The 12887-nt window shown below is 43.0% G+C and overlaps 1 protein-coding gene and 3 non-coding genes across 4 annotated transcripts; all 4 read right to left on the bottom strand.

Annotated features, from left to right (window-relative positions):
• Positions 1-242: 242 nt before the first annotated feature.
• On the bottom strand, positions 243-7922 carry LOC132591436 (large ribosomal subunit protein eL8-like). The gene is made up of 8 exons (XM_060270017.1): positions 7781-7922; positions 7406-7526; positions 3439-3588; positions 2955-3095; positions 2425-2504; positions 1709-1839; positions 963-1032; positions 243-408 (listed from the first exon to the last, which is right to left on the bottom strand). The coding sequence occupies exons 1-8, from the start codon at positions 7781-7783 to the stop codon at positions 304-306; spliced, it is 801 nt and encodes a 266-aa protein (XP_060126000.1). The 5' UTR covers positions 7784-7922; the 3' UTR covers positions 243-303.
• On the bottom strand, positions 2037-2116 carry LOC132591487 (small nucleolar RNA SNORD36). The gene has a single exon (XR_009556991.1). It is a non-coding gene; the product is annotated as a small nucleolar RNA SNORD36 (small nucleolar RNA).
• Positions 3187-3260, bottom strand: LOC132591480 (small nucleolar RNA SNORD24). Its single transcript, XR_009556984.1, has one exon. It is a non-coding gene; the product is annotated as a small nucleolar RNA SNORD24 (small nucleolar RNA).
• Positions 3687-3761, bottom strand: LOC132591478 (small nucleolar RNA SNORD24). The gene has a single exon (XR_009556982.1). It is a non-coding gene; the product is annotated as a small nucleolar RNA SNORD24 (small nucleolar RNA).
• Positions 7923-12887: the final 4965 nt, after the last annotated feature.

Below are 12887 nucleotides of genomic sequence, written 5' to 3'. Positions count from 1 at the left end.
AACACTGTAATAATTTCTTAAGTGCTATGGAATCCCCCTTTACTAGACAAGGCTACCAGAAGACATAATTTATAGAACATCATACTCTAATCCAGGCACCCCCAAACTGTGGCCTTCCAGAGGTTTTGGCCTACAACTCCCCATGATCCCTGATGGGAACTGTAGTCCAAAACATCTTGGAGGGCCGAAGTTTGGGGATGCCTGCCTAATCACTAAAAACTTACAGAAAACAACTGGAACACTTTTTTTCTTTTCAGTATTTTACTTTTATGGGAATAACTTCTCGAGGCAAATCTGAAACATCTATCCAAGCTTAGTAGCCAGTTCTTTAGCCTTGGCTTTTTCAAGCTTAGCAATGCGGGCCACTGACTTCGGCCCCAGAAGATTGCCGCCCCAGTGACGACGAATCTGGAAGGAAAAAAGATTGCTTACATGTCAAAGTGACTTACAAAACTTACAATTAAAATTTAGATTAAATGGTACAATTTTTTGAGGATGTAACATTCACAGCAATAACCTGAGTGTCGGCTTTTAAGTACAAATTAGATGCAATGGAACAGAGACTCAAATCAACTCCACTTTCTACATTACAGCTGTGCTCTAACAAGTAGTAACAGTTCCAAACATTGTAGTACTATAGACACAGACTCTGGATATTGCTAACAGGCTGTGTAACCCAATGGTGGCTCAAGCCCTTTTCTCCTGTGGGCATTTTTAGATGCTACCAGCTCAGTGGGTCAACATGATACTGCTGTTCACTCACATAATTTCTGCTACCCCATGAGGGAATTCTCTACAGTGTTGGAATGAATTTTCATATTGGAGGCTGCTAGCAAGCCATTCCTGATTTCAGCAAGCTGGACAGTGGTCATGCCTGGTCATGCCACTGCAAGGGAAGGGAGCACTTTCCAAAAGCTGACAAATTAGTCAATATACCCACAGATCCAAAGGCACAATCTTACCTCATCGTATCTCTCATTGTAGTTGGTCTTGACAGCTTCCACGAGTTTAGCTAGAGCTCCCTTGTCCTCGCTGCAAAGAAGACAGATTCAACAAGACAGCAATTGAGTTTGAGTTCTCCAAGTAGACTAAAATACTGCTTCAAGTGCCACTTTTCAGGGCAATGTTCTCTTAAGGGGCCCTACGAAAGTTCATTTAGCTTCAGCAGTTGTGATCTTTCAATGACATTAGACACAAAGCAGACCCCTACAAAAGACTAACAAGTCCCTTAGTTTCTAAAGGTTGCATCCAATTTAGTCCTACTCAGAGCAGACACACTGAAATTAGTAGCTCCAAGTTAGTCATGTCCATAATTTTCAATGGTTCAGCTTGGACTCGGACTCAATCCAATGGTTTGAATGTAACAACCATTATGGTCTACTTCAGGGTGAACGTCTAAGTAAAAACACAGCTTGATGCCACACTAGGCTAGCAGCAATAATGCCAACTTTTAAGCTTTACATGCAGTCAATACCCTGCAGACCTGGGGTCATGCAGTAGTTACCAATATGGGAACCAACTGCTCAGCTGGCACATGTGAACTTAACATGGCCAGATGTGAAAGGAGGAAAGGCTGCTACTGCAGCAGCTTTAACAGCTGTTCAGCTTGAGGTTAATTAAAGGTGTAACTGTCCCAAACCACACCAGCCTCTTCGGTTTCTTCATTTGAAGTAGAAAATAGGCAAAAAATGTTTTCAGGGCTACTTACGGATTAACCTGAGTGAAGGCAACACAGGTACAGGTCTTTCGGTGGACGAGGCGGCCCAGCCTTGCCTTGCCTTTGACGATGCAATAGGGCACTCCCATTTTTCTGCACAAGGCAGGCAGGAAAACCACCAGCTGGATCAGAGAGGGGAGAAGAAATGCTTTAAAGTTGGTGCTTGTTCAGTTTTTAATACAATAGGAATGAGGAACTGTGACCCTCCAGACTTTACTGAACTCCTAACTCCCATCAGCCCCAGTGGTTAGGGATGATGGGAGCAGGAGTCTAACATCAGGGCTGTCCCCATCCCTGCTTTACAACAAGGGCTCTGGCAATTGCTCAGGGTTAAAAAGCTCGTATAATTTTGCTCTTCACAGATAGGGGTCAGGTGAAGAAATTCAAACATCATTGCAAAAGCCATACCCTGCTCTATAAAGAGTCAAGTTTGAATATATATTAACAGGTCTCAGTGATGTTTTCCAAAGTAACTTGTACAGCCAAGCACATTTCAACAGTCAGCATAGTGGCCTGGCAACATTAAGAATTATCTAGAGCAGGAGCGGGTGACCGTTTTGTTCAAGTTAAGGAAAGAAACAGCAGAAAACACCCGTACCCATATAGGTGTACAAGAATGCAGTGGCTGCTATTAATTAAAAAAACACCACTTAGCAGCATAAATCTGAGCTTTTGGGTACAAGACCCCAACTCTTGCAGGTCCTTACCTCAACGGGGTCTACATCGTGTGCGATCACCACCAGCTGCGCCTTCTTGTTCTCCACCAGAGTTGTAACAGTGTTGACACCTGCAGAAAAAGCCAGTTAACTTGAGTGTGCTACAAAAGTTTGTTTTCCCAGGCAAAAATAAACAAATCCAGAGCTCCCTGCCTGTGGAAAAGCACAGTGGCTCAAGTGGTGTTAACAAAGCACCAAGCTGCCAGCTTTTCCTAGCCATGTCAAGGACTAGCAGAAGAAATTCATACATCATTGCGGTAGCCAGTGTGATGCAGTGGTTACCTGGGTGAACCCAGAATTCAAACCCCAACTCAACCATGGAGCTCACTGGGCAACCTTGGGCCAGTATTTCAACCCATCCTACCCTACAGGGTTGTTTGCGAGGGTAAAATGAGGAGGGGGGAGAAACATCTAAGCCATCTTGGACTTTTTGGATATAAACACAATAAATAATTATGGGCAGTTGTCCAAGCTTTCATTCAACCAGGCTTAAATGTACAAATATAAAGTAGGAAGGTTACCTGCTCGGAGCACAGGAGGCCTCTTGGTAGGGACGTCGCCTTTCCCTGCCGCCTTTTGCTCTGCACGGGCCAGCAGCCTCTGCTTCTTCTCTTGCTTCGTCTCAGGTCTGTATTTGTGGGCCAATTTCAGAAGCTGAGTAGCTGTGGAAGAGAACAGGAACCGTTCAGAGGAAAGCCTCTTTCTCAAACACCACGTTCCCATTATCCCCTCCCCTAAAGGACATGACTTTTGTGCATCAGCGATCTTGGTGGTTCGGAGTCATCAAGGAAGCTCAGATAGCAAATATTTTGGTAGCATCATCTGCACACAAAGGAAAACCCTTTCTTACTATAGCACTGTGTAAAACTAGTTCTCGCACACTTGCCTCTTTCCAGCAAGCTCCCAAAACATGGGGTGCACATTCAATTCAGGGAGTCTGAGCAGCTACCCCACACCTCCTTCTGCAACCCCACCTTAGAGCCAAGGAAAGGAGCCGGCCTTCACCTGTCTGACGGTCCAATGCTTGAGTGAACTGGTTAACTGCTGGAGGCACCTTCAGCCTTTTGTAGAGGATGGCTCTTTGGCGCTGAAGTCGGATATAACGAGGCCATTTCACAAAGCGAGTCAGGTCCCATTTGGGCTGAATGTCCTGCCCTGAAAGTCAGAATAACAACTCAAAATAATTGCTTCCTTAGCAATTACTGGTTATCCTTTTGTATCCCTGGTTTTCAGCCCAGAGCAAAGGTGGCAGGAGCATCAGCGATCTTGGTGGAAAAGATTGTCAGCAGCATCACTCTGATAGCAAATATTCTTTTGCATCATTTGCTCACAGCCCAGAGAAGGTTGGTCTTCCAAAACATAGTGCAAACACCAGGCCCTTCTAAATGCCTGCCAAAAAGTTTGCTATTGCATAGATTTTAATTTAGATAGAAATATACTGATAAAGAAAACATATTTAGCGAGACAAGTATTAAGAAATATGAGAGATTTAAATTTAATAGATCTGTGGAAACTAATGCACCCTACCAAGGAGAATTCACTTCCCTATCACAAGTGCATCAGAATTTATTTCAATTAGACCAATTTCTAACGCCATCCTCAATAATCAAATCCACGATGTGTATCAGATCACAGCGCAGTAATCTTGAAATGTGAATTTGGTAAAACAGCCAAGGTAAGATAAAAAGGCATTTAAATGCTTCCCTTCTTAATGATGAAGGATTTATACAACAAATATGAACAGAAACTATAGAATATTTTAATTCTGCAACAGCTTCTGCAAGAACATTTGAATGGGAAGCATATAAAATGTATATGTGTGGCTGAATTATTGCATATTCCTCTTATAAAAACAAATTAAAGAATAAAAACGGGAAAATGTTAAAAGACGAACGTAAGGACCTTTGAACGCAAATGATTAGAAGTGCAACCACTATATTGTACAAGGAAATACCAAAAAATGAATTAAATAATATAGGTACTAGCTCAGGAAATATGAGTGACTAGACTGGTTTCATAAAAACAAGACAAGCCGCAGATAGTATTAGACTAGCGGTGGACTTGATACATTTAATAAAAATAAGAATCCATTTTTAATTATATCATTAGATACTGAGCAGGCTTTCAAGAAAATTTATAGACTACACAGAAGTAGGGACCCAGGTGGCGCTGTGGTTAAACCACTGAGCCTAGGGCTTGCTGATCAGAAGGTCGGCGGTTCGAATCCCTGTGACGGGGTGAGCTCCCGTTGCTTGGTCCCAGCTCCTGCCAACCTAGCATTTCGAAAGCACGTCAAAATGCAAGTAGATAAATAGGAACCGCTACAGCGGGAAGGTAAACGGCGTTTCCATGTGCTGCTCTAGTTTGCCAGAAGCGGCTTTGTCATGCTGGCCACATGACCTGGAAGCTATACGCCGGCTCCCTCGGCCAATAATGCGAGATGTGCGCGCAACCCTAGAGTCGGTCATGACTGGACCTAATGAGCAGGGGTCCCTTTACCTTTACACAGAAGTAGCTTTAACTAAATTTGGATTTCCGCTAGATTTTATAAAATAGATTAAAATACTATACGTTTCAACCACATCTAGAGTTAAAGTAAATGCTGTTATGTCTGCTCTGTTTCAATTGGCCCAAGGAACCAGAGAAGGGTGTCCACTTTCAAGTTTGCTTTTTAATATGTTTAGCACCCCTGGCAACATTTTGAGATTTATGTAGTTCTCAACTCAGTTGAATACAAATTGGTGTATTTGCAGATTATATTTTGGCAAGGTATCAAGATTTGACAAGGTATCAAAATTAATTGTTCTAAATAGGAACTGAGATGCCAGTAGGTGAAAATTTAATCACACATCTATTTAAGCAAAATCAAATTCATACTGAATCTATTTAATATGGGCATGTTAATACCAAGAGATATAACACAACTAGTAACAATTAATATAAATAACATATCTATACATCAATAGTTGGGGTTATTAAGCCTTGCCCTTTAGAGAAGAATGAACTCTCTAAAAATGAATATTATTCCCAGATTTATGTATATTCTGAGAGGACTTCCAGTTTTTTATATCTGGGCCATACTTCCAAGGATAAACTCCCTGTTTAGGAAATGCCTTTTGGGGCTCAAAAATACAAACAATACCTTTGCAGAAAATGCAATTACCAATTAAAGAAAGTGAATTTGGAATTCTAAATTATACCACCAGGCCTATTTACTGACAAGTATTATTGGAAACCTGTTGATGGTCTTAATGGTCTGGGCAGTATCAGGATCAAAATATTTGGAAGTTCAAATGACTCTTGAAACAATTAAGTCAGCTAGAAAGATATGGAATATATTAGGCAATAAAAATAAATCTGACTGATTTTCACATACAAAACACTCTGGTAAAACATGGTAATATAGAAAAGCTGCATGGGAGAAGGATATTGACCTTGGACCAACTGATAGATGAGGAAGATTAATTTTATACATACAATCCATTAAGAGAGAAATACCATCTACCAGCTGCAGCCCAATGACAATACCTGCAGTTACAGCATCTTTTAATAATTCTGTTTGGTCCAATGGTCTTCTCAGCAATTGGATGGCATTTGAAACTAAGAAGCCAGTGATTACTTTTTAGATAGCGCTTGTATAAGACAGCCTTTTGCTACAGTTGTAATATGGATAGTACAGTAATTCTTTTTTGATACACATACTTTTACAATGTCTCACTCTTTAAGTTTTGTGTTGGATTATGTTACTGTACTGAGGAATTTAAGATTTTCAGATGAGCATATTCTTTTGAACGATATACCTGTTGTATGGAAAGTGACAATGGGACAGCATGCCCAAATGGTGGCTAAGGGACTGATGAACTGGAAGAATAGTTATAATTCTCCATAATCAATAGCTTGATAACATAGCAACATTAGCAACATATGAACAACCACTTATAGATGCACTTTCTTTGGATAAATATATTTGGAACAAGTTTATACAAAAAATATTAGGTTACTGATAAACATATTTGTAACAGAATATTAAGGCTATAAAGGTAAAAGGTAAAGGGACCCCTGACCATTAGGTCCAGTCGTGGCCGACTCTGGGGTTGCACGCTCATCTCGCATTATTGGCCGAGGGAGCCGGCGTATAGTTTCCAGGTCATGTGGCCAGCATGACAAAGCCACTTCTGGCGAACCAGAGCAGCACACGGAAACGCCGTTTACCTTCCCGCTGTAGCGGTTCCTATTTATCTACTTGCATTTTGATGTGCTTTCAAACTGCTAGGTTGGCAGGAGCTGGGACCGAGCAACAGGAGCTCACCCCGCCACAGGGATTCGAACCGCTGACCTTCTGATCAGCAAGCCCTAGGCTCAGTGGTTATACATTAGTATTAATATGTATGGAAACCTAATTGAGATTTTTTCTTTTCTTTTCATTCTCATTCATGTTTTCCTTTTCTAATCACTTTTTTTTAAAAAAAAAATTCTTCCAATTAAATATCAATTTTAAAATTGCTACTGCCCAAGGCAGGCTTCCCCAAACTGCGGCCCTCCAGATGTTTTGGCCTACAACTCCCATGATCCCTAGCTAACAGGACCAGTGGTCAGGGTTGATGGGAATTGTAGTCCAAAACATCTGGAGTTTGGGGATGCCTGGCCTATGGCCTATGAAGGCATTTAAGAGTAGATCCCTCCTCGATGATTAACTGATGCTTGCTTTAAATTATTTTCCTTTTAACTTGCTTTTGATTTTTCCCCAAAAATGATTTTACTGTATGGTTTTATAATGTTGCAAAACCCCAGTAATATATTTCTAGGATACAGCAGCATATAAATACTTGTTATAAATAGACAGGCTTCCCGTGAAAGCAACTTTACTCCTTCCTATTCTGTTTAGGCCCCCGAGTCGGTCACGACTGGACCGAATGGTCAGGGGTTCCTTTACCTTAAGGTGCTACTGAAATGAATCCTTTTTCCAACTCACCGATGCCGAAGTTCTTGGGCCTTTTCTCAAAGAGAGGATTTACAACCTTCTTGGCCTCCTGTTTCTTGACCACAGCAGGGGCCGGAGCCACCTTCTTCCCCTTGGCCTTCTTCCCCTTGGGCTGCGTAAGTTGAAAGAACGATTCGGTGAATTCCCTACCAAAAGCGGGCGAGCCGCACACACATCGGAGTCCCAGGTCTGCACCAGGTCCAGGCCCCCAAACCGGTTCCCCATTTCATCCGCTCTCCCCAATACAAGGCGCCAAGGATTCGCCAAGGTGTCTCGTGCCTCCCCTGCCAGAAGAAGCCCAACCATTAGCCCGTTTAGAGGACCGATTGAGAGTCCGCCGCTACAACAACCGCCGCAACAACTCACCATCTTGGCTTCAGCTACGAAAAAGAAAGGGAAGGAAGCAGCTGGGCGGGTTTTAGAAATCCGCGGGGCGGAAGTAGACTCTATATTTATACGTCTATGGTCGTTGTGGCTTTCCACCGTAGAGATGCAAAGCTACAGGAGGCCGCTCCTCATCCATAGAGAATCCTGGTCCGTGCCTAGAGCGTAATCGGTTTATTGCTGCAAACCACGCCTGCGCACGAAAACAGGCATGAGGAACGCGTGGACAGCCAGCCCCAGTCAGCGTAGCTTGGGTTCACGGGAGAGTTAGCGTACGCCATGCCGATTACTTTATGTTGTGAAACGGCTGGGCTATATGTTTAATTAATAATAAATAGTTCCGCAACATCCTTCTTTCCCCAACTAACCATGTCTACCCAACGTCATTTCCTCACTTATTGCCCCTGTACTTAAGACAGATATTTATGCAGTGATGTACAACAGCTCCTAAGCATGTAGTGTGTGTTCCCATAAGTTTCTAAAATCAGTTAAAATGCAGCCCTACCCCCCCCCAACAAAGAAGCAAAGTATCCAATGACACATGGCACAGCTTCCCTCCTAAGCTGTTTGGCTGCCCACGACCAAAATTCCCTGAGGCACTTCCCTGAGGATTGTCCCATATTTGAATGTAAAACGCAACGTCCTATATTGAAACAGTTTCGTCCTGTATTTCAGGTCTGTCCCGCCCCCTCTCTGCCAAGCTAGGGATCCTCTCCAAATGCATGTGTCTAAAAGGGTGTGTGAAAGGTAATTAAGCTCTGGGTAGCAAAGCACAGATAAAGGTTAAGGGACCCCTGACCATTAGGTCCAGTCGTGACCGACTCTGGGGTTGCGCGCTCATCTCGCATTATTGGCCGAGGGAGCCAGCATACAGCTTCCAGGTCATGGGGCCAGCATGACAAAGCCGCTTCTGGCAAACCAGAGCAGCACATGGAAACGCTGTTTACCTTCCTGCTGTAGCGGTACCTATTTATCTACTTGCACTCTTACGTGCTTTCAAACTGCTAGGTTGGCAGAAGCTGGGACCGAGCAACAGGAGCTCACCCCATTGCGGGGATTCGAACCGCTGACCTTCTGATTGGCAAGTCCTAGGCTCTGTGGTTTAACCCACAGCGCCACCCATGTCCCTAAAGCACAGATAGATTTACAAATTTGTGTGTGTGTGTGTGTGACACAAATTCCAGTGGGGCCATCCTGTTCTGCTTCTCTTCTTTGGCGATCACTCGTAGCCGAGTAAGATTGTCTTCCATAAACACGATTTTAACAAGGGTCCATAAGTGACTGTGCAGGCCAATTCTGGATCCACATGTCCTTCCACAGTGGGACATTGGTTTCCAGGCGGGAGATTGGTTTCCAGCACGTTTCTCCATTGCGTCCTGAGGTCTAGTTTCTTCAAAGCCCATAGTTCAGGTTACAGGTAGGTAGCCGTGTTGGTCTGAGTCGAAGTAAAATAAAAATATATATAAATAAATAAAAGGAAGACCTTTCATTGCCTACAGACAGCCACCCAATCTTAAACAACTCCTCACCCACAATAATACAACCACCAGACTTAACATGGACACTGGTACCAGAGCCTGCAATAAACCCAGATGCCAACTTTGCTGCCACATACACCCAGACAACACCATTACTGGCCCCAACAACATCCAACATACCATCTCAGGACTATTTAATTGCTCATCTTCTAACATTGTGTATGCCATCAAATGCCAACAGTGCCCTTCAGCTCTCTATATTGGACAAACAGGCCAAACCCTACGCCAAAGGATAAAGGTAAAGGGACCCCTGACCATTAGGTCCAGTCGTGACCGACTCTGGGGTTGCGCGCTCATCTCGCATTATTGGCCGAGGGAGCCGGCGTATAGCTTCCAGGTCATGTGGCCAGCATGACAAAGCCACTTCTGGCAAACCAGAGCAGCACATGGAAACGCCGTTTACCTTCCCGCTGTAGCGGTTCCTATTTATCTACTTGCATTTTGACGTGCTTTCGAACTGCTAGGTTGGCAGGAGCTGGGACCAAGCAACGGGAGCTCACCCCGTCACAGGGATTCGAACTGCCGACCTTCTGATCAGCAAGCCCTAGGCTCAGTGGTTTAACCACAGCGCCACCTGGGTCCCCTACGCCAAAGGATAAATGCACATAAATCTGACATCAGGAACCAGAAGACAGAAAAACCAGTAGGAGAACACTTCAATCTCCCAGGACATTCTATACAAGATCTCAAAGTAGCTGTCTTACTACAAAAGAATTTCAGAAATAGACTGGAAAGAGAAGTTGCTGAATTACAACTTATCACCAAGCTCAAAACCATGGAGGGACCTGGTTTGAACAGATATATCAGATTCTTATCTCATTATACATGATAAGCGATCTTCAGGCATCTCAACCCTTGCTTTTTCATGCAAAACCATTTGCAGTCCTTTTCGGTCATCAACAGCTATCAGTCAGTCAATCACCCACTTCCACCACCCTCCTTCTCTACATAAGTGCCTGGGGACTCCTATTTCACTGTATCTGAAGAAGTGTGCATGCACACGAAAGCTCATACCAAAGTAAAAACTTAGTTGGTCTTTAAGGTGCTACTGAAGGAATTTTTTTATTTTGCTTCAATGCCCATGACACCTTTGGCAGGGCGGGGTGGGGTGTTTGGGGGATAATTCCCCCTCCCCACCCAGTGCTAAAGTGATTTCAAAGCAATCCATTACCACCTATTGTACTACCAACCTTACTATATGCTTGTGAAACATAGACCACTTACCGTATAAACGCCATCTCCAACTCCTTGAAAGATTCCATCAACAGTGTCTCTGAAAAATTTTACACATCATTTGGGAAGACAGGTGAACTAATATCAGGGTACTGGAAGAACCAAAGATCACCAGTGTTGAAGCAAGGCAAATCTTTAAAAATGTAGTATAAACACTGACAACTGGGAAACACTGGCCTGGGATCGCTCCAGTTGGAGAACAGCCTTTACCAAAGGTGTCATGGGCTTGAAGACACTCGCGCTCAGGATGCAAGGGAGAAACGTGCTAAGAGGAAGGCACGCTTGGCAAATCCACACCATGATCAACTCCCGCTCGGAAACCAATGTCCCCACTGTGGAAGGACGTGCGGATCCAGAATTGACCTCCACAGTCACTTACGGACTCATTGTTAAAACTGTGTTCATGGAAGACAATCTTACTTGGCTATGAGTGATCGCCAAAGAAAAAGATGCTTATATATGTGTGTTTACCTTGTGCATTTATGAATATTTATCCTATATATGCACCCTGCCCATTCTGCCTTCTTCCGGTTCAAAAGGGGCCATGTATTGGCAATCACACATCAATTGAATCGCACACCTAATATGGTTTCTGCCTGTATACCAGAAATTGAATCACTCCTCTGCTCTTTCACATGCCTCTAGTATCTGTGTTACATCCCATCAACAACCGTTTCATTTTTATTGTCTACAAAATGGGAAAGGCACACTCATATTTTCAGCAAAATAACACAAAATTGACTTTATTAATTAAAAAAATGTTTTTATTGAAAATTTTCAAATATACATTTTCATCATTAAATAAGCACCATTGTAATCTTGCATTCATGGACTTCTCTCCTTCCCCTTCCATGGTTCTTAAAATTTTCCAATATCTGCTTACTCTCAAAGAAGAAAAAAATCCATTTAATTTAGTTCCCCCCCCCCGATTATATCTCACAACTGTTGAATTTACCTTAATCCTGCTACTGTTTTCACTTGCTTAGAGTTATTTTACAAATACTCCATTAATTTTTTCCACTCTTCTTTATATTACTGTACTTGACCTTCTTGCTCTCTTAGGCCTGTTAACTCTGCATATTTTCTCTCATTTTGAGCTGCCATTCCTCTTTCTTAGGAACTTTTCTCACCTTCTACTTTTGGGCTAACAAAATCCAAGCTGATATAATTGTGTACATAAATACATTTTTCTGGCTCCCAGGCACCTCTGTCTGCACCATTCCCAAAATAAATGCTTCTGGTTTGGGGATGAATGTTTTTCTAAAACATTTTTTTCCATCTCATTATACAGTAATACCTCCACGAACATCTGCCTTGTCTAGCGTCCATTCTGGCGAACGTCCGCAGCATACCCGGAAGTACCGGAACGGGTTACTTCTGGGTTTGCCGCTCACGCATGCACAGAAGTGCTAAATCCCGCTTCGCCCATGCGCAGAAACGCAAACCACTCTGCATGCATGCACAGCTTTGCCCTGCACCCATTTCGGCTGGTGGCTGGGGCTCTGGAATGGAGCCCAGCCGCAAAACGAGATACGACTGTATATCATTTCCCAATATTCCTTAACTAATCTGCATGCCCACCACATATGTAGCAATGTTCCTCCCACTTCTCTGCATTTCCAGTACATATCAGATTTAGATTTATACATCTTAGCTAACCTGTTTGGAGTTATATACCATCTATGTATCATTTTCACATGGTTTTCTTTTAGTGTGTAGCACAGGGGTAGGCAACCTAAGGCTTGTGGGCCAGATGAGGCCCTATCGCCTTCTTAATCTGGCCCATGGATGGTCTAGGAATTGATGTGTTTTTACATGAGTAGAATGTACCCTTTTATTTAAAATGCATCTCTGGGTTATTTGTGGGGCCTGTCTGGTGTTTTTACATGAGTAGAATGTGTGCTTTTATTTAAAACACATCTCTGAGTTATTTGTGGGGCATAGGAATTCGTTCATATTTTCCCCCAAAATATAGTCCCCCAAAATATAGAAGCAACAAGAGGATCAGCCATTTTAGATCTGGTCCTAACCAATAGTGATGACTTGGTTAGTGGGGTAGAAGTGGCAGGATCATTAGGTGGGAGTGACCATGCTCTTCTGGAGTTTATTATCCAGCGGAAAGGAGCAACCAAGCATACCAAGGTCCAAATTCTAGACTTTAAGAAAGCCGACTTCAGAAAACTTAGGGAAACGCTGGGTGAAATCCCATGGACAGTAATACTAAAAGGGAAGGGAGTTCATGATGGTTGGGAGTTTGTTAAAAGGGAGATATTAAAAGCACAACTTCAGGCAATACCAATGAGACGGAAACATGGAAG

This window comes from Zootoca vivipara, chromosome W (assembly GCF_963506605.1).
Source record: "Zootoca vivipara chromosome W, rZooViv1.1, whole genome shotgun sequence".
In the NCBI taxonomy this organism is placed as follows: domain Eukaryota; kingdom Metazoa; phylum Chordata; class Lepidosauria; order Squamata; family Lacertidae; genus Zootoca; species Zootoca vivipara.
The sequence above is the reverse complement of the archived record's forward strand: the minus strand, read 5'-3'. Positions and strand labels throughout refer to the sequence as shown.

What these genes read in the sequence shown, in the direction of transcription:
- LOC132591436 (XM_060270017.1), bottom strand. An exon ending in GCCTTCACTCAGGTTAATCC is followed by an intron (nt 1,033 to 1,708) that starts GTAAGTAGCCCT and finishes TCTTCTTTGCAG; the next exon opens with CGAGGACAAGGGAGCTCTAG. An exon ending in ACAATGAGAGATACGATGAG is followed by an intron (nt 409 to 962) that starts GTAAGATTGTGC and finishes TTTTCCTTCCAG; the next exon opens with ATTCGTCGTCACTGGGGCGG.